We start from the raw sequence: 24,571 nt of genomic DNA on the forward strand, positions 1-24,571 counted from the left end.
AGGCTGGGAGGCCAGGCCCGCGTCGCCCTCTGGGCCGCACGAGCCAGCGCGTCTCACCCGAGACCAGGGAGCAGCCGCGGGGATGACCCGGCAGGAGCGGATCGCCCAGAAGTGCTCAGGCTGACGACTGTCGTCGCTGAGACCGTCGGACAAACCCAAACTGAGAAATACCAGACCACACAGAAAACGTGCTTGTGTTTTCCAAGAGCGTCAGGTTGAGGAAGGCGTGAGAAAGACTAAGAGACTCTCGGGGTGGAGGAAACCGAGGGGGCCGTCGGGCGAAGGCACCGAGGGCTCGCGGTCGGGTCCTGGAGTCGCGACCCCGCAGAGCAGAGTCTCGGGCCCTGGGAAGTCTGCGCGGCGCACACTGGGGCGTTCGCATCCGCTTTCTGGAGTCCGCGATGTTCTGTTGAAGGGAACACGTTGAATTTTTGCAAGACACGGGCCGTCATGTTTGCAACTTGCTCACAAATGGTTTCGGATAAAATAATTTTACAGATACCCACATAAATGAGTTAGAGGGAGGAACAGACTCAATTATTGTGTAATGTGGAGAGAGAGAGTGAGTATGTGGGAGCTTTTTACTATATTTGTACCTTTTTTTTTTTTACCGTAGAAAGGATTTGAAATATTTTAATAGGTTTTTATAAACTTTACACAGAAAGAATGACAAATCAGCCATAAAATCTCAATATCTTTAAAAACACCATCAGTATTTGAACTTTTTGTTTCTATGGTACTTTAAAAAGCATCTATGGGGGATCCCTGGGTGGCGCAGCGGTTTGGCGCCTTCCTTTGGCCCAGGGCGCGATCCTGGAGACCCGGGATCGAGTCCCACGTCGGGCTCCCGGTGCATGGAGCCTGCTTCTCCCTCTGCCTATGTCTCTGCCTCTCTCTCTCTCTGTGACTATCATAAATAAAAAAAAAAATTAAAAAAAGAAAAAAAAAAAAAAAAGCATCTATGAAAGAATCAGTCGGACCCGTTCTACACGTCGGTGGGGGAGTGCCAGGAAACATAAGGAGTAGTTGTCAGAGGCCCGTATTTCAGGAAAAACAATCGACTGACTTCTTGGATAAATTCGTCTAAAAAAAAAAAATCTTTTTTGTTTCTGTTCAAGCAGCCACATATACGTAGGGCTTATGCTGTAAGTCGTCTAAAATTATTTTTGGAAGTAGGTTATAAATTATAAATGAATAAAGTAGATCAGGATTCCAACCAGTTTGTGGCTGACAATCAGTATTAGGGGAAGTAAATACCCGTGCTGACGCGTAGGGGCCAAAGTATCCTTTCTGGGTTTTCTTTGTCCGGTGTTGCTCTATCTGGGTCACAGGAAAACGATGTGATCACAAATATACTGCCTGGGGCAACGCCTAAAAGACCGTCTCTGGCCCGTCCATGAGGGCCCGGTGGCCGCCCGCCGCGGGCCAGGTGCTCCCCGCACGGCACCCCCGGCTCCCCGACCCACGCACCTGTGCACCTGGGCGTCACCTGAGGCCTCAAGATCCAGCAGAGCGAGTGGTGGCGTCTCGTGACAGGTACAAGCAGGACGGGGTCCGTGAGTTGCTCCATCAGCAACGACGTTCAGGAGGATCGGGACTCACAAAGCGTCGCGCACACGCTCCCGTGTCACCACGTGCCAGGCCTCAGCGTCACCGCCACTCCATGGAGCTGTTCTCAGTGCCGCGGCTCATCTGCGCCCAGTCGGGAGCCCGTGCGGGTCCTCTGACCCCACGGAACCCGGGTGGCTGACGACGAACATGCGAAAAAAGTCAAACAATGCGCAGCGGACACCTGAATTGTGGGGACCGGAGCTGGAAATAGATGTTAAAACGCGTGAGCGAGGGTCTCCTGGCCCGAAGGGAGAGCTGAACCGAGCGAGGAGCACCGCGGGGAAGTGTTCGCTGGGCACCGTCCGTGGGGGCCTCGGCCGGGCTGTTCTCCAGGCTTTGGGGGAAGATGCACAGGCGGGAAGCCGGGGGGGCGGGGCAGCGCTGCCGACGGGTCTAGTTGGGGATCCCCGGGGGGCTCAGCAGTTGAGCACCTGCTTTCGGCCCAGGGCGTGATCCTGGGGTCCCGGGATCGAGTCCCGCATCGGGCTCCCTGCAGGGAGCCTGCTTCTCCCTCTGCCTGGGTCTCTGCCTCTCTCCTTCTCTCTGTGTCTCTTATGGATAAATAAAATCTTTTTTAAAAATAAAAAAAAATAAAAGGGTTTCAGGTAATTCAACACAGCAGCGCAGCGGGAAGCGTCGCTGAGCGCCCGAGGCCCAGGGAAAGCAGGCCGGCAGGGATGCGGGTGGGGACCGGGCGCTGACGCGGCCGCGCTACTGAGACCCGCCGTCCCGCCGTCTTCTTGGGAACACGGTCTGAGGCCACGGGAGGGGCTGGCGCTGGCAGCGCACCTGCTGAAAGGCCCGCCAGGGCTGCGCGTCGCGTCTGGGACGGTGGGATCCTGTAGTCTACACCCGCGGCTAGGGTAGCTGTGTGTGCTAACTACGCTGGAGTGAAAGTCTCAAAACGTAGGACAGTGAGCGGACAACGGGTTTTGGGTCAGAGAAGTAATACGGCGTGAGAAAGGCCGCCCGCAGCCCACGCGTGACCGGAGCGGTGAAGCCCGGGCTTGGTGGGCGGCCTTGTCTTGACGTGCGCGGGGCTCGGTCGGCCAGCGGGGGGCAGCGGCCTTGGTCGCACTTCCTCCTCCTCCTCCTGCCCCCGGGTCCCTTGCCGCGGCCTGGGCGTGCCCGCAGGGGGGGTCCCCGGGAAGATGACTGCCCCTTTGGGACACAGGCTGGCCTGCCCTCCTGGCAGCGTGGCCCATGACCCGCCATCGGTCCCCCAGGAGCCTGAGCGCTCGGGCCTTCGGGCCAAGCAGCGGACCGGGCCTGGGGCCCAGAAGTGGCTTCTGTGTCGGCCCGTCGGTCGCCCCGAGGCCAAACCACAGGTGGCTTGAACCTTCCAACTCCCGAGGCCCGTCGTCCCCCGCGCACCTGCGGTTCTTGGGCGGGTCCCGTGTGGGAGCCAGCCCCCCTCGACGGCAGGGAGGTGGATGGAGGCGGGCCCCGAAGCTCTCGGGAGCTGCAGCTTCCGGAACAGTCTACATGGCCGTGTGCACACACACAGTCAGCAAGCCGCGTGTGCACCGCTCCCCCGCCAGCCCAGCCCGGGCCGGGGTTGGGGACTCGCTGGCCAACGCTGCCAGGCCGGGCTCGGTGGGCGGGGAGCTTGGAAAACCCCGAGTCCCGGGACACAGGTCCTTCAGCCCGTCTACAAAGGACATTTATGAGCAGAATCCGTGGCCGAAGACAGTGTCGGGGGCAGGACCCGGGCGGCGGGGAGGCAGGCCAGGCCCAGTCCCGATGCCCGCTGGGGGTCCAAGGGGGCGGGCGCCAGGCTGCGGGGTGCCCGGCTGTCACGGGAAGCAGCATCCGCGTCCTGGCACAGCTGGCTCTAGCACAGTGCTCGCGGGGCCACAGCCGGCTGCTGGGGCTCAGGGCGTGAGCCCGGCCTGGATCGAGCCCCGCCGGGGCCCCTGCGCAGCTGGAGTCGCTCCTCCCTCCGCCTCTCCCTCTCCCCTGCTTGTGCACATGCTTTCTCTCTCTCAAATACATAAATAAAATCTTTTAAAAATAAAAACAAAAACAGCCGACAATGCAACGTGGAAAAGCCGGTGCAAGATCCACGTAAGACCTTGTGCGTCCCCACGCTGTGTGACCGTAGCCGTCCCGTCAGCTCGAGGGGAGCAGAGACAGCGTGTGACGTCGCCGGATGGGACAGGAGCAGGCCCGGGTGCACAGGGGCGAGGCCCGGGCTCCCAGGACACGGGGGCACCCAGAGGGGCCTGCAGGCCGGGGCACATGCCCGCCGGCCTGCTCTGGGGGGAGCGCGTGCACCTGTGGTGTGACCTGTGCCTCTGTGTGTCTTGCAGGAACCACGGTCCCCGCGCTCCTGAACAGCACCTCCAACCAGCTCTACCTGCACTTCCAGTCCGACATCAGTGTGGCCGCTGCTGGCTTCCACCTGGAATACAAGAGTAAGGTCCCCTCTCCCCGCCCGGCCTCCCTGTCCCCCGCGGAGCTTCCTGGATACGAACCTGAATCCCCCACTTTTACCGAGTGAAGCATTAGGGCTCGGAACCTACTTAAAAAGTTGCATGAAAAAAAAAAAAGTTGCATGAGCATGGGTCACACGAAATCTCTATGAAATATGAAATCGTAAAAAACAAACTCCTGAGGAGACACACACGCTAGTGTCTGGAGTAACTGGACAGATGCACGCGTATCTGGCATAACTGTCACAAAGCACAAAGCGTGACCGTCTGTTCTGTTCCTGGTTTCCCTGTGATAGCACATGCTCATATCCCCATTCCGAAACCTAGAAAATCCTAATTTCCAGACAAATGATGGTCCTCGGGCCCCTGCGCTCCTCGACGCCGAGGCTGTCGGCGCAGACCTAGCACGGAGCCCCACGCGCCGGCTGCTTCGTGTATTATTCATTTTAATTGGAAGGAGGTATCGCGAAGGAGACGCTAACCTTTTAAAAATGAATGCGCGAGTGAGCTAATAGTCTGATAAATGGGTTGGCAAAGGTCAAAGGCGCAAATCTTCTCTGGCGTTCGATGATGCAGGTAAACCTGGCAAAAATGAAGTAAGAATTTCCAATGAGAGGCAGGTTTATTTTAGGACATGTTTTCAAGCACTAAAAATGCTTAATGTTGATATTCATCTTCTTTAATAAGCAGCTGCAAATAAGCCAATACATGGATAAGCTTTAATAAGTGATCTTTTGAATTGAGATAAACAGTTTGCTGGGATGTAAATGCATGCATGTTTTTGAAAGGCCCGATTTCCAGCTGATGATAAATATTCCGAACCAGACACAAACCACAGGGCTGTTTCTCCTTTCAGTTAAATCTCCCTACTTATTACAGGCATTTGTATGCAAGTTTATTCCAATTTATTTGAATAGGACTACTTTGGTGACAGTGTGAAATGATACTGTGGATGTTATTTATGTAGGAAATGTCTGGGGAAAAAAATCTGCTACTTTGATACATTTTGTGAACATCTGTAGATAGGGAACCATCGACCGTATTTATGACGGTGTTAATAAATTCACTAATATTTTTAGCCGTGTTACAAATGATGAATGCTGCTACCTCTTTCCCTCAAACTCATCTTGTGGGTTCCGGGCTTTTCACTCATTTCTTATAAAAAGAGGTGCGAGTTAAATAATTAGGCTGCAGTTACTATTATGTACACGTAGAGCTTCAACAATATAATTATCTACTTTCCACTTTGTTCCCAACCAATACACTTCATTAGGAGAGAAAGACTAAGGTATTTCTCACTGAAATGAATCTTGTTTAAAAATCCAAATTACTCGGTATATTTACTTTTTAGTTGGCCACGCATAATGCTACGTTTTCATTTGTTAACCTTTGTTTTGAGGGATTGTTTTCCGATGCTACTACCGTATCTCCCGTGTCCTACATGTCCTCCCAACCTCCTGCTCGTTTCCCTGTTTTAATGCTTTGGGCCAGAGTTCAAAATACGGGTCACATCATGTGTTTGTAGAATTAATCTCATTAAGGCCAACATCAAACAGTCTAAGGACTGTTGAATTGAGCTCCCAAAAGATTGTCTAATATTTTTAACCTGTTGACATATTTTCCATCGACCTCAAAATAGGTCATGTCAATCTGCAGCCCTCGCAATTCGGATTTGTCACTAAAATTGATATACGTGAAATAATAATTAAAAACAACGACAGCACACGCACTCTATGCCAGGTCCTGCTCTGAACGTGTGACAGCTCCCTACTCACGTGTCCGCGAAAAGCCCTAGTTTTAGGTGCGCCCGGGTCTTAAGGAGGATGAACACAGGCCGTAGTCACACTGCTAGTGACCCACGGAATGCAAGACGCTTCATGAAGGCCATTTACCGAGCCCTGGTTATCATCCCAGTGAGCTATCGGAGAGGCAGCAAGCACTGCTATGTTCTACAGATGGTGACCCCAAGGGTCAGGAGCAGGTGGGGACACACGGGAGATAGAGGAGCTCATGCGCTGGTTTGCCCGGACCCCAAAACAGAGCTGCTCTGGCTGGTCCACACCAGGGCTGTCTGAGGACTTTCCCTTTCCTCAGTGGGAAGGAGCCCCTAGACCCTGGTAACCGTCACAGTCCCGCATTCTGCATGAGCACCAATAGGAATTTCCCAAACAGAAAACAGACATTTTTTTTTTTTGATTTGAAGGGATGAATTATAACATGTTAATGATTGCAAAGCGATTGTAAGAAGGTCTGATCTGACACTTGTGAGCTAGGTTCTCTTGCGTGACGGGTAGGAGCTCAAACCCTCAGCATCACTGAGAGCTTCGTGAGTTCTCCAAGCCAGCTGTCCTAACTTTAACATCATTTTTCTGGATAGGACCTTTGACATTGTTACGCATAGAAGGACACGGGTGTCGCCCTTGCTCTGGGCTCTTCTCTTCAGACAAACTCCCAAAACAGAGCAAAACTAGCAAAATATCGGGAAACCATAAAGATGTATGCAGACGGTGACGATACCGGTTTACCCTGGAAATTACAAAATCTGAGCTAAGGGAACATAGCATGGACCTGCTGCCAAGGAACAACATGGCGGCAGCGACCCTGGGAGTCAACACGAAGAGAGCAGATGTCATATATATAAATACGTATTGTTTATTGGTACACATGATCTATCTGACATGGGTTTATTGACTTCAGTGGGATTTGGTGGGAGAAGAGGTAATAAGATTGAAGCCATGTGCCCTCTTATAGAACCTTTCTCTTTGTCTTATTTGTATTTTGTGGATTCTCCCCTCTTTTCCTGCCAGCTTTTGGTTTAACTGAATATTTTTATTGCTTCAATTTATCTCCACTATGGGCTGACTAGATAAAACTCTTAAAAATGTAATGATCTGTCTTGAGTTTAAAAGATACATCTTCAGTATTTTAGCACAGCTTAGCCTCAAATGATATTATGTCATTTAGTGTAAAAGAGCCTTACAAGCGTGTATTTCTAATATCTGCTTTCCATCCCTTACGGTATGTGTTGTCTTGCATTTTATTTTTACCTGCTATAAAGCCCACAAAACATTTTTACTACTTTTGGTTTTCATATTTCTACTACTTTACTACAATGGTGATCTTTTAGAGTAAATAGAAAATAAGAAAAGTAAATATCTTATATCCACCTTTGCTTCTGGCATCTTTGGAGCTCTTTATGTCTCTGGATTCATCCCAGTTTTTGTCTGAGGATCTTTCACCTTTCTTGCAGTGTAGTTCTGATGACAATAAATTCTCCCAGCTTTTGCTTTAAAAATAAATGTCATTGTTTCACCATCATTTTTTGAAAGATATCTTGCTGGGTACAGAAGTCTGGGTTGATAGTTTCTTCCTTTTCAGTATGGCAGGTGTCACTCCCTTGTCTTCTCACTTCCTAGTTGACGATGAGAGGTAACCTGCTATTCCTTATGTCTGTAGACACGGTCTCTTTTCTCTGGTTTACTGCGACACTTTGTCTCCACGTTTTATTTTCAGCAGGTTAATTATAATGTGTCTTGGGGCGAGTGCATGTAGATGCGCAGTCATCCTGACATTCTTGGCATCCTCCGATCTCTGCTCTGACATCATCTGTTAGTGACAAACAGATCTCGCCTGTGGCCATCCCAAATATTGACTCCTCCGCATCCCCTTTGGCTTCTTCGGGGACTCCACTCACATGTAGGTTAGACTGTTGGACGTTGCTTCTCACTTCGTGGTGCTCACTTCTGTTTATTCACTCTTTTCCCCTTGCGTTCTGGTTGGTGTGATTGCTGCTATCCCTTCTTCAGATCCACTGAGGGCTTCCCCAGCCATGTCGCCTCCCCTAAGGAGCCCATTAGAAGATCTCTTCATCTCTGATATTGTGGGTCATCCTCCTACTGAATAGAATTTTCGTTTGACTTTTTCTATAACCATCTCTCTACAATCATTACTCCGTCTCTGTGCACATGCCAACTTTCTCTCTAGATTCTTTAACGTATTTTCTTATAGTTATTTCAATATCTCTATCTAAAATCCCCATCCTGTGAGTATGTTCTGCATCTGGCTTTGTCACTTTATCTCTAGACAAAGGATTACTTTTTCTTTTTTTGTGTGTGTCTCAAAACGTTTTTAAACCTGGACACCAAAAAAATAATAATGATAATAATAAAAAATAAATAAATAAAAATAAATAAATAAACCTGGACACCTTGAGTTGAGTGGTAGAGAATGCTTTTCATGATACTAATGCCTAGATACGGGCACACCACTGCTGTTAAGGATCTGAGGCCCCTCGGCCCCCAGGTGAGCTGGCTGCAGTCCCGTTGCTATGGCTGCTTGCAGTGCACTTTGGATTTCCCTGGTGGTGAGCCAGCAGCACCATGTGCTGAGTTCCAGGGCTGCTTCTCAGTGGTGGTGCTCCACCTTGCTGCCAGTCATCCTTGGTCATGTTTCAGAAGAGGTGGTCTCCCCTCTCTCCAAACTCTCCCCCTCCCAGTAGACTGCCATTACCTGTCACTCTGTGCTGGGCTCATGCTGGCATCAGGGCTGTGCTGCTCTTCCCTTCCAGCCAAGGCCAGACCCCGAGAGTCAGCACTTAGGGGTGACACGTTCTCAGCATCCCCACTCTCCCTCCCTGTCCCCAGTGCTATGAGACCGTAATCTTGGGATCTGTAGAGGGCATTAAGCCCGTGTTGGTTTTCCTTCTGCAACCTGGATACCGATTCTCTTTTTCCATCTACCTTCTCCAAGCTATAGTACTGCTTTGCCTATGTCCTGGAGGTTACAGATTTTTCTGCCTCTGCCCTAGGAGTTTAACACTTTTGTTACTTCCAAGTGAGGGGTTCAGGGAAGTATGTGATAGTCCATGCCCTTCTCTCCATGGGAACACCGTCTGGGGGCTCCCTCCAGGCTCCTGCTCTACCCCCAGCATTTCTCTACATCACCTGTGGAAGGAAGGACACACTCCCCTCTGTCTGGATCCTTGAGCTATTTGAGCCCGGTGCCTGGCCTTTGCAGTGTGCCAGGATGTTAGCTGGTTTGTTTTGTTCTTTCCTAAGTGTGGGTGTTGGTCCTTTTTGTACCACATTCTGTCACAGAGATACTTTCCATGTCCTGTATGTCCTGGAACTGGCTATTCTTTGGAATTGCCATCAGCACGGTATCTGCAACCTCATCTCTGATGACTTCAAGAGAAGTTATGACGTTACAGTTTAGATTTTCTTTTTTTTTTTTTTAGATTTTTCTCATTGTTAAAATGAAAGCAGTGCTTTATTTTTCAAATGTCTATATCCCAAGTGGAAGTGGAAATTCTTTTATGGGCATCCACTTGTTCAAAGATAAATATATGAATAACCAAATTTTTTTTAGGTTAACCATGGAGAAACTTTTCTTGAATCCTCATTTGTAAAAGAAATTATCTATCTATATCTATCATCCATGTAGCACACACACATAATTGCAATGTAGTAACAACATAAGATTCATCATAACTATGAAAAACCTCAGAAGTATTTACAGATAAACTATAAATTAAATTTAATGTATATTTACATTAAATATATTATTAACAGAGTATAAGCCCATCTAATTTAGTACTGTTTCCCATTTAGAAATTTATTGAATAGAAACTGTTTATTCTGATTTTTACATATACCTGTGATTTTTAATAGTCATATTTTTCACGATTAAAATCTTCTCTATGGAGGGGCACTTGGGTGGCTCAGCTGGTTAAGTGTCCAACTCCTGATTTCAGCTCAGGTCATGATCTCAGAGTCCCGAGAACTAGCCCTACAGTGGGCTCCATGCTGGGCAAAGAATATGCCCTTTCCTTCTGCCCCTTACCCCACTCCCATGCATGCACATGCTCTCTATCTAGAATAAATAAATAAGTCTTTTAAAAGAAATATTCTCTATTAAATTAGACCATTAGTATGGCTCAGTTTATATTTGTTTCTGTCTTGCTAAATTGGAAGATATTTAATTTCTAATTCTGCAACGAACTATACAATACCCCATGGAATGCATCTATCCCGCGTTAACATGATAAACCCATGAGTGACTTGACCTCCAACGCAAGGCTGCTGCAATCATGCAAGCCTCTTTAGTTCTCATATGTGGCGTTCAGTCAAAACAGCACTGAAATAATGCATGTGTGCAAGCTTTTTTATTTCACTGCTTTTCTCAAGAGTTTGTGAGGGTTTTTTTTTTGTTTGTTTTGCTCTGGTTTTGGTTTTGTTTTGTTTTCCTACCAAGATTCACTATTGAGAAGCCTAGTTGGTTAACAAAATATTTCTGGAGTCTGTACGATATGTCATTTGTCCTCTGGGAGGCAAGTGAGACAGGGAAGCTACTCTGCTTCCTGTATAAATTTCAGGTATCTTGCAATACATAGAACTGCTATCATTCAGCGTTAAATCCAGCTTTGAATTTATGGCAATACAAGCAAAAAAGAAACAATTTACTGACATAATTTTCTTTTTAAAAAGGATGGAACATTTAAAAAGAGAGACTGCTTTCTAGAAAATGCAGAAGTGAACTTTACAGTCATGTATCCGTTTTTGATATAACGTAATATAGTTAACCGATTAATTTCCTTCATGCTCGTTTTCAGTGACTCAGTAAGTGCTATGTTTTATTTCCTTGGTGTATCCTTCTCAAAACAGGAATTGAGAAAGAACAAACTAAAGACCGAAATTCTAGAAAATGCACTGAGCATTTTGCAATCAAAAGTACTAAACATTTTTAGTTGGATACTATCACAGTTAAATACTGACAACTTCAATTAGCCCTCTGTGATGGTAATGATTATTATAAGTAGGTGGACATTGTTAGTGAATGTTTTAATGGCACTGTAATATTATATTAAGACTAATAAGGTTTTCTCAACTTGAATGATGATGGGCGTGAATAAAATTGCAGGAACTGAGAGAGTGAACAAGATAGAGCCTCAATATAACCCTGGGGGTGTTTACAGAGATTTCATTCTGTGTACAGAGATTAGAGCTCACTGCTTCCCACCAAGTGAACATGGTGTAAACCAGTACTTGTTCGATTGTACAATGAAGCGATCATCTTAATCCCTTCGTGTTAAACCCCTTTTAGTGTTTATTTCTGTATTGATCACTTGTTGACCCATAAGATTTTTTTTTTTCTAAATGTTCTTATTTCAAAGCATCTCCTGGGACCCTTGATTAACTTTTAGTTTGGCGAGCAAGGAATGCCTCCCCAAATCCAACTGCTTTGGGCCACATCAATTGATAATTTTTAAGACCTTCCTTGTTTTTATTAAACTCTAATAGTACTAAGGACCACAGAAGTATTTAAAGTACAGTTGTCCCTTGAACAATGTGGAGGTAAGGGGTGCCAACTCCTGAGTAGGTGAAAATCCGCGCGTCACTTTTGACTCCTCCAAAACGTAACTAATAGCCTCCTGTTGACCAGAAACCTTACTGATCACACAAACAGTCAATTAGCTCGTGCTTTGCATGTTATATGCATCAGGTACTACACTGTCACATTCAAGCCAGCTTAAGAACAGAAAATATTATTTAAAATATTATCAGGAAGCAAATATACACTTACAGTACTGTACTGTATTTATTTCTTTTAGAATCTGCATGGGAGTAGACCCACCCAGTTCAAACCTGTGCTGTGCAAGGGTCATCTGTATTATATTTTTATTTTATTTTATTTTATTTATGATAGTCACAGAGAGAGAGAGAGGCACAGAGACACAGGCAGAGGGAGAAGCAGGCTCCATGCACCGGGAGCCCGATGTGGGATTCGATCCCGGGTCTCCAGGATCGCGCCCTGGGCCAAAGGCAGGCGCCAAACCGCTGCGCCACCCAGGGATCCCTCATCTGTATTATAAATCCTGGCTTTCATTTTACATCACAGGGAATTCCAAAGATGCTCCTGAAAATATGCAGTCTTTCTTAGGAAATCATTTCAGGCATTCAGCATCGCCAAAACTTGCTGTGGTGACAGGAGACTCCCAGCTTTATTTGGAGCTGAGTGTAAGACACACACTAACACCCACAAAACTGGTAACGAGTGAACATTACTTCTTCCCTGGGATATTTCAGCATTTTTACAAGTATCCCATTCAAGTGAAAGGTGCGACCTAAGTGCCTTAATCTCATGCTTCTTCAGCTGACAAAGAAGGGATTGCAAGAAAGTTTCTCTGTAGTCTTTGGAATCAGACATTAAATTTGCCAAGGGGCAAGAGTGGAATGTATAGGACTGAGGACTCATCCTAAAATTACGTCCGTGGAGTGTCACCTGCTGTTCCCCCTCTTCTCTAAGAGGTGTGTCTTAGCAGAACGTGTATTCATCAGCCGGCCTCCTGCTTGCTACTTGAGAGAATCATCAATCATTAAATCAATTAAATCAATCTGCTACTCGTGCTGCTCGTGACTCAGAGAGTTGCTCGCGTGAAAAGGAGCCTGGTTTCCAATTAGCAGTCGTCATGTGGTACATCTGCCCTTGTGACTCATTTGAGACTGCTTGTGTGTTTGATGGTTCTCCCATTTGGAGTGGCTTTCGCAGAACATGCAGATTTGCCTTAATTTCATCTCTGGGTGATCATTGCTCCCCCCTTTCCTCATCCGCGTTCCTCCTAAAGTAAATGGTGGGCATCTCTGCAGTCATCAGGAATCATTTGTGCATCTCTTATATGCTCTCTTCTGTCCTCTAGGCTCCATAGACAGAGTCGTGGGGAGACAAGCAGGTGTGGGCTCCGCTTATGGAGAATTTGCATTCTAGTGGCAGGCATAATAAATGAGAAAACCTGAAGTGTCTGTGGTGGTTACAGATTGTGCTAAGTACCTTGGAGAAAATAAACGGATTCCTGATGTGCAAAATAATGGCAGCGCTCTGGTTTAGACTGAAAATATTTCTTGAAGGAAGGATGGAAGAATGAGCGGTAGTCAGCCACAGAAAAACACTTGAGGAAAAGCATCATAGTCAAAGGAGACTATTGTCCTGGTGACCGTGAGTGGAAGCGTGCCCAGCACACTCATGAAACTGAAGAAAACAAGTCTAGAGCCAAAGGAGCAGTGTGAACAGTCAGAAGAGAGGCAGAGATAAGATCCAAGAGTGAGCAGGTGGGACGATATCTGGCACCTTGTAGCCCAGGATGTTCCTCTAAGGGTGATCAGAAGTCATTGAAGGTTCTCATCAGGGAGGTAGCGTTGTCTGACGTATTCTTCAAGCAGGTTGAGCTGTTGAGTAGAGACCAGGTGGTATGGGGTGTGAGGCAACAGTAGAGGGGCAACTGCAACAGGCAAGCAGCTCTGCAGCAGCCAGGAGGGGTGACGTGGCTCTGTGGGGGAGGGGATCTGGGAGGAGACAAGGACCTGAGATGGGGATGGTATGTAGGATAGATGGCATCTTGGATGGACATAGAGCGTCAGATAAAGGGGGCATCAGAAGGTCCTAGAGTTTGGCCTCGAAAAATATATCTGATTTGAGTGTCATTTGCCAAGATGGTGGGACGTAAGCTGTGACTTCTCCGTAGAGTCGATCACACCACCCCAAACGTGTTCAGAGTTCTGGAAATACGCCTAGTTAATTTTCATGTAAACGAGCAACAGAGAAATAGAAGGAAGTTTTATTCGAGTTTAATTTTTGCAGTGACCCAGACTGTTCTGTTTGATGTTTACCAATTTTATGATTAAAACACGTAAGAAGTTGTAGGGTGAATAAAGTTTGCTGATGAAAGCCATTTGGTCTTTTCAGCTCTTCTGTTGTCTTTGTTGAGTTGTGGGTTAGTTGTCGGTGCGACTGGTTTTCTCTTTTTTTTTTTTTTTTTTTTTTTTTGCGACTGGTTTTCTCATCCGAATGTCTGTTCACAGGCTATTACCTCGCGCTCAACCACAAGCGTTTTCTCTTTATCGTGGACTCCTGTGATGTGAGGTTACACATACATGGAGGAAAAACATGATTGAAATATGTGCTGGTTCTAGACCGCCCTGTGAATCCGCATATTTCTGAGAATGGCAAGGAACTGGCTTTTCTTTTTGCAGCCTACATTATAATTTTATAGATCGTTTAGTTTTGGAGGCTGCTCTCTTTCATTAAACCCTACACTGCTTAACTGAGGCTGTGAGTGTTATAGAAAAGCAAAATGGTTGAGCAACAGTGAATTTCTGAGTTCAACTCTAGAAAAATTACGTGAGAAATAGGCACTGGGTGTTAAACTAGCTTTATCTATACACTTATAGATCCTCTCTGCCCACATAATGGGTAAATGTAGCATTTTCGTCCTTCTAGAAATATTCCCAAAGGGACCCACATGCAAAAGTATATTGCTTTATTGACAAGTAGTGGCCACATGATAATTATTTGTTGTTTTTTTTTTTAATTATTTAATCATTTCTTTGGTTTCAGGATCTTCTTACTGGTTTAAAACTCATGATATTATTTTATCAAATTCATCTCTTGGATGGTAAAACTTAAAAGATTTCTCTATTATCTTGCTGGTCTTGCCATTTTTCCACGGTAAGTAACTGAGGACTAGAGAGGCTAGAACTTGACTAAGTAATGAGGGGGAGGCTCTGTGATGTAGCCAACCACGGCTAATCATTCAGGAGAAGCCCAGTCCTCTCAGATTTTGGATCAAAGCTCTAGACACAAGGGAGCGGATGCGAGAAGAGTTCTGGGTGTTAGAAAGGGAAGCGGTTCTGGAAGAGGAAGTGACGCAGGGCTGGTTCCCTCGCCCCAAACCCTGGGGTTCCCTCCGCCTGTTGTTCAGAGTTGTCTCTTCCTGACGTCCCTTCAGGAAATCACAAGGAGGCACAGGGGTCCCCTCCCAGCGGGCGCTCATCACATTCCCCCGGGGCGGCATGCGCTGCTTGGTAGGGTGCTGGTCCGCAAGGAGGCCTTCTGAGCGCTTCCTCCTTACGTCACTGGTGTGTTTTTCAGTTAAAAATATGTATTTCCCTAAACCTTGACATTCTTCTCATTCTTCGCATTGAACACGGCCCTAACTTCCCACTGGCCCTTCTCTTTCTGCTCCTTTCCAGCCCAACACCGTACCCAGATTTATGCCCAAATGTCTCTTTGGTCACAATGTTCGTCCCTTCGCCTCCTTACCCTGGCGCCTCTGCCTAATGTGGCCACTGGTTTTATCACCCACCATTTTCCCTCAAGCCATTTAATTTGGTCAGTTACAATCCACCAAATACACGGTGTAAATTATCATTTTCATGCGAGGGATTTCCCTCCCCCCCCATGTCCTCTCCCCCACTTCTCTCTGCCTTTCGGAGATCCGTCTTCCCACTTCCTCCAGGAGCCACTCAGCCTCCCCGCGCTGCAGAGCCTTCCCTCACTATGTCAATCCATGTTCATTTCTTTGACTTTTATTTTTATTTAGCACTGATTATCCACATACTTCAATTACAGCACATTTTCCCTTGTATTATTGTTCTTTATGGCCTTTACACACAATTAGACTGTTAGTTCTTTGGGATCCCAGGAAATATCACCCTTCTTCCACACCTCCTTTCTTTAATCTCCATATAGAACTTAATAAATTGTATTGGCTCATTTGTTTGTTTTCACATGATTTAATTATTAGGTGATAATGTCCAGTTGTGTGGGGGGGTGGAGAAAAAACTTAAAGAGATACAAGGGATAGATCTGTGATCATATCTGGTTTTTGATAGTCCATTGGAAATGGAGATTGCATGATTCACTCTTCTGTGTGAACAATATTTATAAAGAGTTTCTCATTTTCTGCAGATGCACATGATGCATGGATTTGTTAAAAACTTATATTGAGTAAGACTCTGCTAGTTCTTGGAGGATCACAGTCACTCATTGGAAGGAGGTCTTCCCAGAGAATGAGAGGGGTGCACACAGGAAACTGAAATGCAGTGGAGCCCGTGCTGTGGTAGGGAAGGCACAAGTCAGGGGGCCTTGTTCACACGGTGTCACGTGTCTGACTCGACACCTGACATACTTGTCCCCACTCCTTATTTTTTATTGTGGTTTAAAAACACATAACTTTAAGCTGACAACCTCTTAAGTGTGTGGTTCAGGAGTGTCATATATATTCACAGTGTTGCACAACATATCTCTAGGACTTTTTCATCTTGCAGATCTGTACACGATTAAACAGTAATTCCCCTTCTCTCCTCCCTCCAGCCCTTGGCAGCCCCATTTCTACTTTCTATTTCTGTGATTTTGACTATTTTAGATACAGTAAAATCATACGCTATTTGTCCTTTGGGGCCTGGCTTATTTCACTTAGCAAAATGTCTTTGCGGGTCATCCATATTTCAGCCTGTGATGGAATTTCCTTTTAGAGTTTCAATGATCTTCCATTGTATGTAAATACTGCACTTTCTTCCGTCTGGACATTTGGAGCGTCCACCTTCCGGGTATTGTGAGTAATGCTACAAATATTGAGTAAAATTTGGTGTGCAAATATTTCTTTGAGTTTTTGCTTTGAATTCTTTTGAATATATATACCCAAAAATGAGATTACTTGATCATATAGCTTACTCTCTTGTTCTAGTTCCTTGAGGTGTAAAAGTTAAATTATTTATTCGAGATCTTCCTTCTTTTATACTGTAAACATTTAGCTAGCACTGTAATTTTCCCTAACTCCATTTAGCCTACATGGTTTCTGATAAGAAATCCACTGGCAGTCTGATAGGAGGCTCCCTGAACATTAGAGTTTTTTTTTTTTTTTCCCCTCTTGCTGTTTTCAAGAGAAAAAAAAAAAGACATATTATTTTTGTGTTTTTGTCTGTGATCGTTTGATTATGATGTGTCTCAATGTAGGTTTCTTTAGATTTATCCTGGTTGAACCTCTTTGAGCTTCTTTAATTGGTTTCTCCATTTCTTTCTTAAGATTTGGATAGTTTTCAGTCATTATTTCTTCAAATAGATCCTGCTTTCTTTTCTCTTTTCTTCTTCTTTCTGGGATACCCATAATGCCCATACTGTTCTGCTGGATGGTCTTCTATAATTCCCTTTTATTCCCCTCTGACTTGATAATTTTAAATGGCCTGTCTTAGTCCAAGGTTGCTGGTTCTTTCTTCTGTTTGGTTAAGTCTAATGTTGATCTTCTCTAGTGGATTTGTCAATTCAGTTATGGCATTCTGTAGCTCAGAATTTCTGTTTGGTCCTTCTTTATGGTTTCTTTATTGATATTTTTATTTTGTTCATCTATCTTTTTCTTGAGTGGTTTATTTGCATTCTCTTATAATTCAATGAGCAGTCTAATTAGGGTTATTTTGAATTCTTTGTTTAGTAATTCATATTTCCATCTTTTAGGGTAGGTTTCTGAAGATTTAAGTTGACCTTTTGATTAATCCACTTTTCCTATTTCTTTGTATGTGGTTTTAATTTCTGTTTCAACTTTGGCATTTTAAACATCAGCCACCTCTCCCAGTCACTGCAACCTGGTTTTATAGAGGGGTATCTTTCAGCAGTTGGCCCAATGAGATATTCCAGAGAATGCTTAGGGCTTTTCTGAGGATATGTACTCTGTGGCCTTGTGCATGCATCAGGAGAGGTTTGCTGGTTGCTAATCAGGAGCTTCCCTGTAGATCTGTCTGCTGCTGGGGCCTCTCAGATTGAGCTCCCCTTCTCTGCCGTCTACAGTACTGTGGATTCCAGTGTGTTCCGTGTGTATTGCCTTTGTTCTCAGGCACCAGCCTTGCATCTGTTCCTAACAGCCCTGAGATTCAAGCAAAAGAGAGACCAGTCTCTTGGGCAGCTCTCTAAAAAGTCAGAATATTGGATCCATGGTCCACTGTTCTCTTTCCCTTCACAGGGAGAACTCGGGAGTTGGGACTTTCCTTCTAGTCATGCTCAGTGTGTCATGGAGGAGATCCCTGGCCGTGAATTTTCCAAACAACTTCAATGCAGTTGGCTTTTGCTTCTCTGGGGTTCAGGAACCTTGTAATTGGTTTCTGTATTTCTTCCAAGGGCAATTTGTCTGTATTGTTGTTAAGTTGGTATCTCCATTGGGGAAGAAGGTTCTAGGGCTTCCTATTTTGCCATCTTGAGACACTACTTCTAGACTTGATGATTTTTTTTTTTAATATAAGCTAAACAGTTGAAGGACTAGTTACTTTAATTCACATCATTCAAAGAGCAGAGAATATTTTTTAAAATATTATTTTACTTTATTATTGTGCTACCAATTTCTTAGTCTTCTAACAAATAGTATGTTTGGCCTGAAAGTTTGTACACAGTTGTAGTTTTTTTGTTTTTTTTTGTTTTTTTTTTTTTGTTTTTAATGATATGAGTAGAATTTTTGAAACCATGCTAGCTAAATTTTAAGTAAAATGCAACATATTATTTTTTCACATTTATCTTACTATGTATATGGTTTATTTGCATAGACTTCTGACAGTACAGATATTTTTATGTAAGAGTATTCATATTAATCTGCAATGTTTCCTTAAGTCTCTATAATAATCAATACCATAAATGTAGATTTATAATGATCAAATATCTATATGAAAGTGTTTAGTATACAACTTAAGGAGATGATTGAATACTAATAAACATGAGTCAGCAATATCTTTTTGTAAAGGGCCAGAGGAAATATATTCAACTTCAGGACTAATGAAAGGAGTCAGTACAGAAAAAAACAAACATGATCAGTTTTGGCTCAAGGGAGATTGCTTGCTAAATCATGTTATATAACACCAAGCCAAGGGAAAGATAACCAAAATAATCAGTATATTTTACTAAAAATACATTCTTCAATAAGTTCCTTGATTCGGTCAGTTAATCTTATTATTTGGCCTATTGAATATTCAGAATTTCAATTAAATTTGAATATTTTGTATTTGCTTATTTTAAAAAAAGCAAAAACATATTAATGTAAAATCATGTGTTAAATATTTGTATGTCTACATATAGTCACACGTATTAAATGTCTATATTTTATTTAATAAGTATTCCCATTAATCTATCTGATATATTAATTAAACAATCCAAGATACTTTAAGAAATTATTGTCATTGTTATCATTTTAAATATATAATTTATATAATTGACCTTTTATTCAGAAGCTCTAAAAAAGACAATAAATGTGGTTATAGTCAGATTATTTTTGTGTAATTGAGTTTAAGTTCAAGTGTAAGGTTTGACATCTAAAAATTTCAACTACTTTTAATGTTCTGATTTTCTGAACTATATGTGTGTCTAGTAAAATTTTAATTGGAAAAAAATTTCTTTAATTTGTAATAAATATCTCTATGTCAAAGAAGACTGGCACAGTTTTAGCTTAAGTGATCGCTCTCATCATGAAGAAAAGCAAAAAAAAATCATCCATACGCACATTACTAAAGACCCTACATTAGACAGGATGTTTCTCTTTTCACTGCATGTGAGAGGATGTTTAGCAATATGTCACTAGGGATGGTTAATTTTCATAGCATTTATTCTTTATTAATGGAGAGTATGAGAACATGTTATTTAGCAGCTGAAATATTTGTATCTAGTAATTATGGTCATTTTGCCATAATTTGTTAGCTTTTTATCCATTTGTCAATTCAATAATTGTATACATGCTTCTTCTAGGCCATGTGCTAGGTGCATGCTATGTACAGATTGCCTTAGTTAGCTCTGCCTGCTATAACAAAACACCACAAACTGCGTGGCTTCAACAACAGACATTTATTTCTCACTGTTCCAGAAGCTGGGAAGTCCAAGACCCAGGGGGTGGCATATTTGGTTCCTGGTGACAGTCTGCTTCCTGGCTTGTAAACAGCCACCATCTCAGTGTGTGCTCACATGGCCTGTCCTAGAGTGTGCGCGTGGAGAGAGGTCTCTTTTCCCTTCACATAAGGGCACTAACCCCTTCATGAGGTCTCACCCTCATGAATCTATCTAAACCGAATCATCTCTCAAAGACCTCCCCTCCAAAAACCACCACCTTGGGGATTAGAGCTTCAACATACACATTCTGGGGGTTGAGGGACACCCAAACATCCAGCCTATCGCACTAACGAGGAAGAAGGAGCCAGTTTGCGTTCCCCTGGAGTCTATGGTTTAATTGGGGAAACTGAGCAAGTTGCTGCACCAGGAGCAATCTTAACTTTGATATGTAAACAGAGCTCTGCCGTGTGGTGATGGGGCACATAATTCACTGATATTCAGAAGGCAGAGTGTGTAGCCCGGTGAGGCCGTTTCCTGGCCTTGTGAACTTGCAGAAATTACTTTCCCTCTCTCCATGAATGAGGATGTTGGACAAGATCAGTGCTCCTCACAGTGTTCTGCAGGACACTGCTGTCCTGTGTTATTCATGGGGAGTCCGCAGACCAAAATGGTCCCGTAATCAAATACATTTTGGAAATCCTTCAAATAAAATTGAAGAGGATTCATCTCTGCAGGATTTCTCTGTGCCTTTAATATACTATAATACTTTCAAATCTCCAAGAGAGATAAAATATTCTATTTCCCCAAATTTATGCTCTGACTTCCCTTGACACTATACACACAATCCCTTATGCTTTAAAGAATCCTTATGATCTACTAAATGAGAAGAATAGAGAAAACCTTTATTATGTGGACTTAACATGCCCACAGTTTACAGATAAGAGAAAATATTTTTAGCTCCACGTACACGCTAAATCACTTGGACAATGATTTAAAAAGTAGTTTCTTTACTTCAGTTGCTGTTATATTAATTATGGAGTTTTCCCTATACACACTCTGTTGTCATGGAGATGTATTGACTCATAAAACAATGTAATGGAGAAGTCTGAATGTGCAGGGTGACACTTGTTATGTTTATGCCTATGTGATCATGGCATCTGACATTTATTTCATGGATTGTCAACCTCCCGTGGCATCTCCCTAAGTGAAAGTGCGATGTCTTTATTCACCTATTTTCCAATACAGTGTCTGACCTTTAATGCGAGTTTTGATTTATGGGTTTACAGGGACTATCAGTAACACTTCTGTTTTAGGATTTATCTTCCCAAGTGCACATAAAGAAAGGTTTTTTATCTACTAGTTTTGTGTGAGGGGATGGTTATTACTAATTTAGTTTCCAAAAAAAATGGGCCTATTTTTTTCTTTTCCAAGTTAAGGACTAGCCCATGTACCCCTATAGTGCTGCTGATGACCTACCTAGTACTTAATAAAGCTCACAGATCTGCAAATGTTCTTTGACCTCTTTGCCCTTGTCGGCTAATCCAGCTCTAGTGACCTTTCCATTCGGGTCTGCTTTCCTCTCGCTGTGTTTTTTTATCTTGATTATTGTTTTGAGCAGTGCAGCTCGAATAACATACTTATTTTCTTTTAAGTTGTGAACTTTGAAAATCATACATTATGCCAGTCAAAATGAGGACAATGCCAAGTTGACAAAAAAATGCTCAACGTTGTCTCAACTATGTCTACACGAGCTCACTTTTCCTGCTCCCCACATTTGACGATCATTGCATCTTTATCATGGATTTCAAAATTATTTTCATTTTCAAGATTTAGTAAAGCATTCTCCATTTTACCTAATAAATTTAGGATAATGGTTATAATGCCTTCCAGAGACTCCATGAGGCTACTTGTTATTTTCTGGTTCATAACTTCCACATTTGATGGTCACTGGTAGATAAAGCCATTAGGCTGTAGATTTGATCAAACTAGGATACTTGTCTTTTTTAATGGCTTTTTTTTGTTGTTTGTTTTAATATTCTTTGCCCTCTCAGGGTAGACACATGGGGAGATACTTTTTTGGCTGCCTTCTACATCTAATCCCAACTTTATAAATCAACGCATTTCAAAATGTCCACACATTTTTACATGTGAAAGTGTTAGAATGTACATCTGTGGCTGATATGGTACAAATGCCATGCTACATAAAATATTTCTCCCTGTGTCATTGCTTGTTTATAGCAATAGGTCTAAAGCTTTAGAACACTCAACAATTACCTTCATTATCACATGTAATCAGGATACCTCATGGTTCAGAATCAGGTGGCTCATGAACCACCTTGTAAAGAAACCTAGCTTTATAGCATTTGCCGTTTCATCATTTATGGTATAGAATGTAAATATGCCGTACATTGAAAAACTGGAAATCTTTTCTATAAAAACTTTTGCTTACAATATGGCGATATACTCTACCAGATGTCTCTCCTTTTGAAAAATTAATTTTGAATTTTCCTGCCAGATGGTTTTGTATCACAACTTCATTTTAGAGAAGTTCTGTTGTTTGTATAGCTCTTCCAACGTGTCTCGTTCTGTGTCTAAATCAGTACTTTTTAGTCGACCGGCCTTATGACTGACTGTCACGGGTGTGATGCTTACCATTACCCATGACTTACCATTAAAAATCAGTTTTGCGCCAACAACTTTCTTCTAAAACTCTTCTCTTTCTAGGTGTTGTGAAGAGTGATGATATATGCACGTATGGACTTAAACTGACCTTCCCTCCTGCTCATATTTATTTTCCTACCTTCTTCTCCTATCTTCTTTATATTTCTCGCTGATTAGCATAATGAGCACATGCAAATAATCTGACCTTTCTCTGTACTGAAAATCCTTCAGCCTACCTCCTCCTTCTGTCCCCTACTGGTCAGAAAGCCCATTGTTCTGTCCGCTAAGGGACAACTTGTTGCCTCATATTGTTAGCAGCATTTCTGGGGCTGCTTCCCCTCCTTCCCCGTTTTCCTATTTGAGCCCATAATGCACAGGGTTGCTCTTTCTCTAGACAGTTTACCCTGATGCCGGAATCACAGGAGATGGTGCGGCTCCTCTGTGTGTGAACACGGCTGCCTGGGAAGGCATTTCAAACCCAGCTGGTTTGGGGGTCTGAATCTGCCACACCTTTAACTCTCCCCTCTGCTAGAGTCTTCTTTTTTTCCTAAACCCAAAAATAAGAATCTTCCACTCATGACACAGATCCACTGTCTTCACTGCGACTTGACTCAGTGTCTTGACTTGTCTATATGTAAATATACATAGATGCTATTACTAGGAAGCGTCCCTAGAGATACCGGATATCCTAGTGCTGTTAATGTCTACTGTGTACTGGAGACCTAGGGACACTGAGAGTGAGGAAGATGTGTCCTGTCTACAGTTCAAAGATCTGGGTCTGCATAAAACTGCTTCCTGAGTCTCATCACATCAAATCCTGATTAAAAGGACTTTTGTATGTTTTTAGTTTATTAAGAAAATATATTGTAATTCCTATAGGTACGGATAACTGCAAGTTATTATTTTTTTCCAGAGGATGAATGAGATTTACACGTAGAATTTAAGAAAGGAGAAACGAAAATGAATTAACATATAATAAATGCATACGAATCACCATGTATTAAACAAATACACTAGGTAAAAGCCTATTATATCATATATGTAAAGGGATGGGTGTTTCATAACTAGAATTTAATTTTGAATTACTTATTGCATTTTTTTAAATTTCAAAATATGTTATCAGCTTATTTTGAACAGTTTTGGGTTATCGATAGTCTCTAGTCTCTGAATGCTCTTGAAGTATGCCAAAATGATGATGTGGCATCAGTATAAATCGGCTTTTTAGTATTTCAAATTGTAATTAAATTTATACCAAAGGTATTTTAAGTCCCAACCCCCCCACCCCCCGCAGGAGCAAATAAAAAAATAGTGCTAGGTGGTAGGTGATCTTGTTAAGCTGTGATAAGAGAAAGGGTGAATTTTAAATGAAATATATATTCTAGGGTTAAGAAAAACATAAATTAGACTTATACTAACAAAACAAGATAAAGCCCTAAGTGATTGTAGTTTTGTGTATTTAATAACGTTATCATCTATAAACATAAAGCCCAACTGTCTAGAAATTTAGTGCTGGGCCCCTGAGAGATGGGTTTACATACATACCTGTACCTGGGAACTCCACCTGTTAATCTGACTTCGCTCTGCCCTTTCCTTAATCTCAGACACAGGGGGTCAGGATCAGAGCAACATAGAGCATCCAGGATGACAATAGGCCGTCCTCAGCACGTGCGGTTTCCCCATGAGCTGCCCGTGCAGGATCTCTGATCCGGATCCAGGCCTGATGCATGAGCGGGAACCATGTAGCCTCACATTGACTCCTGCTCTCAGAAGCACTGCACTTGCTGGAGCCCCTCTGGGAGCCCTTAGAAATCTTACCTTTGCCTGTTTTTTAAGTGGAGTTTGATGGGACAGTGCGGTGTGCAGCACAGGAGCAGAGGAGATGTGCCAGCCCACAGGCGTGGACACGGCCTTGCGTGCAGGGCAAGCCACACGCACCCTCATTCTGCCCTGGGACCCACAGTTGCGCAGCTGGGGGCCCTGCAAAGACCTGTTCTTCCATTTCCTACCAGGTTTTGCCTCTGCATTGATTAAGGTGACCCCCGCTTCCCCATCTCAGCCATATCACCCGGAGTCCCCAGCCCCGGTCGGTTCACTAATCTGACCAGTTCATTCCTGTTAGTGTCATGGCCCAGAACTCAAGAGTACATCCAAGGTCACATGGAGAATTTTAAGCTGAGCTGCTCGAATGTCCTTCCCGATCCGTTACCCTGCAAAACCCATCAATCCCGGGTAACCTG

At 43.6% G+C, this 24,571-nt stretch overlaps 1 protein-coding gene across 1 annotated transcript in view; it reads left to right on the forward strand.

The window, feature by feature from the left end:
• CSMD1 (CUB and Sushi multiple domains 1) overlaps positions 1–24,571 on the forward strand; it is a 1,869,137-nt gene that overhangs the window by 1,658,367 nt on the left and 186,199 nt on the right. Inside the window, exon 37 of the mRNA XM_049095299.1 lies at positions 3,924–4,028. Coding sequence (XP_048951256.1) covers positions 3,924–4,028 — 105 coding nt within the window. The remainder of the gene's footprint in view (positions 1–3,923; positions 4,029–24,571) is intronic.

The sequence above is a fragment of the Canis lupus genome, chromosome 16 (genome assembly GCF_003254725.2).
Source record: "Canis lupus dingo isolate Sandy chromosome 16, ASM325472v2, whole genome shotgun sequence".
Taxonomy (NCBI): domain Eukaryota; kingdom Metazoa; phylum Chordata; class Mammalia; order Carnivora; family Canidae; genus Canis; species Canis lupus.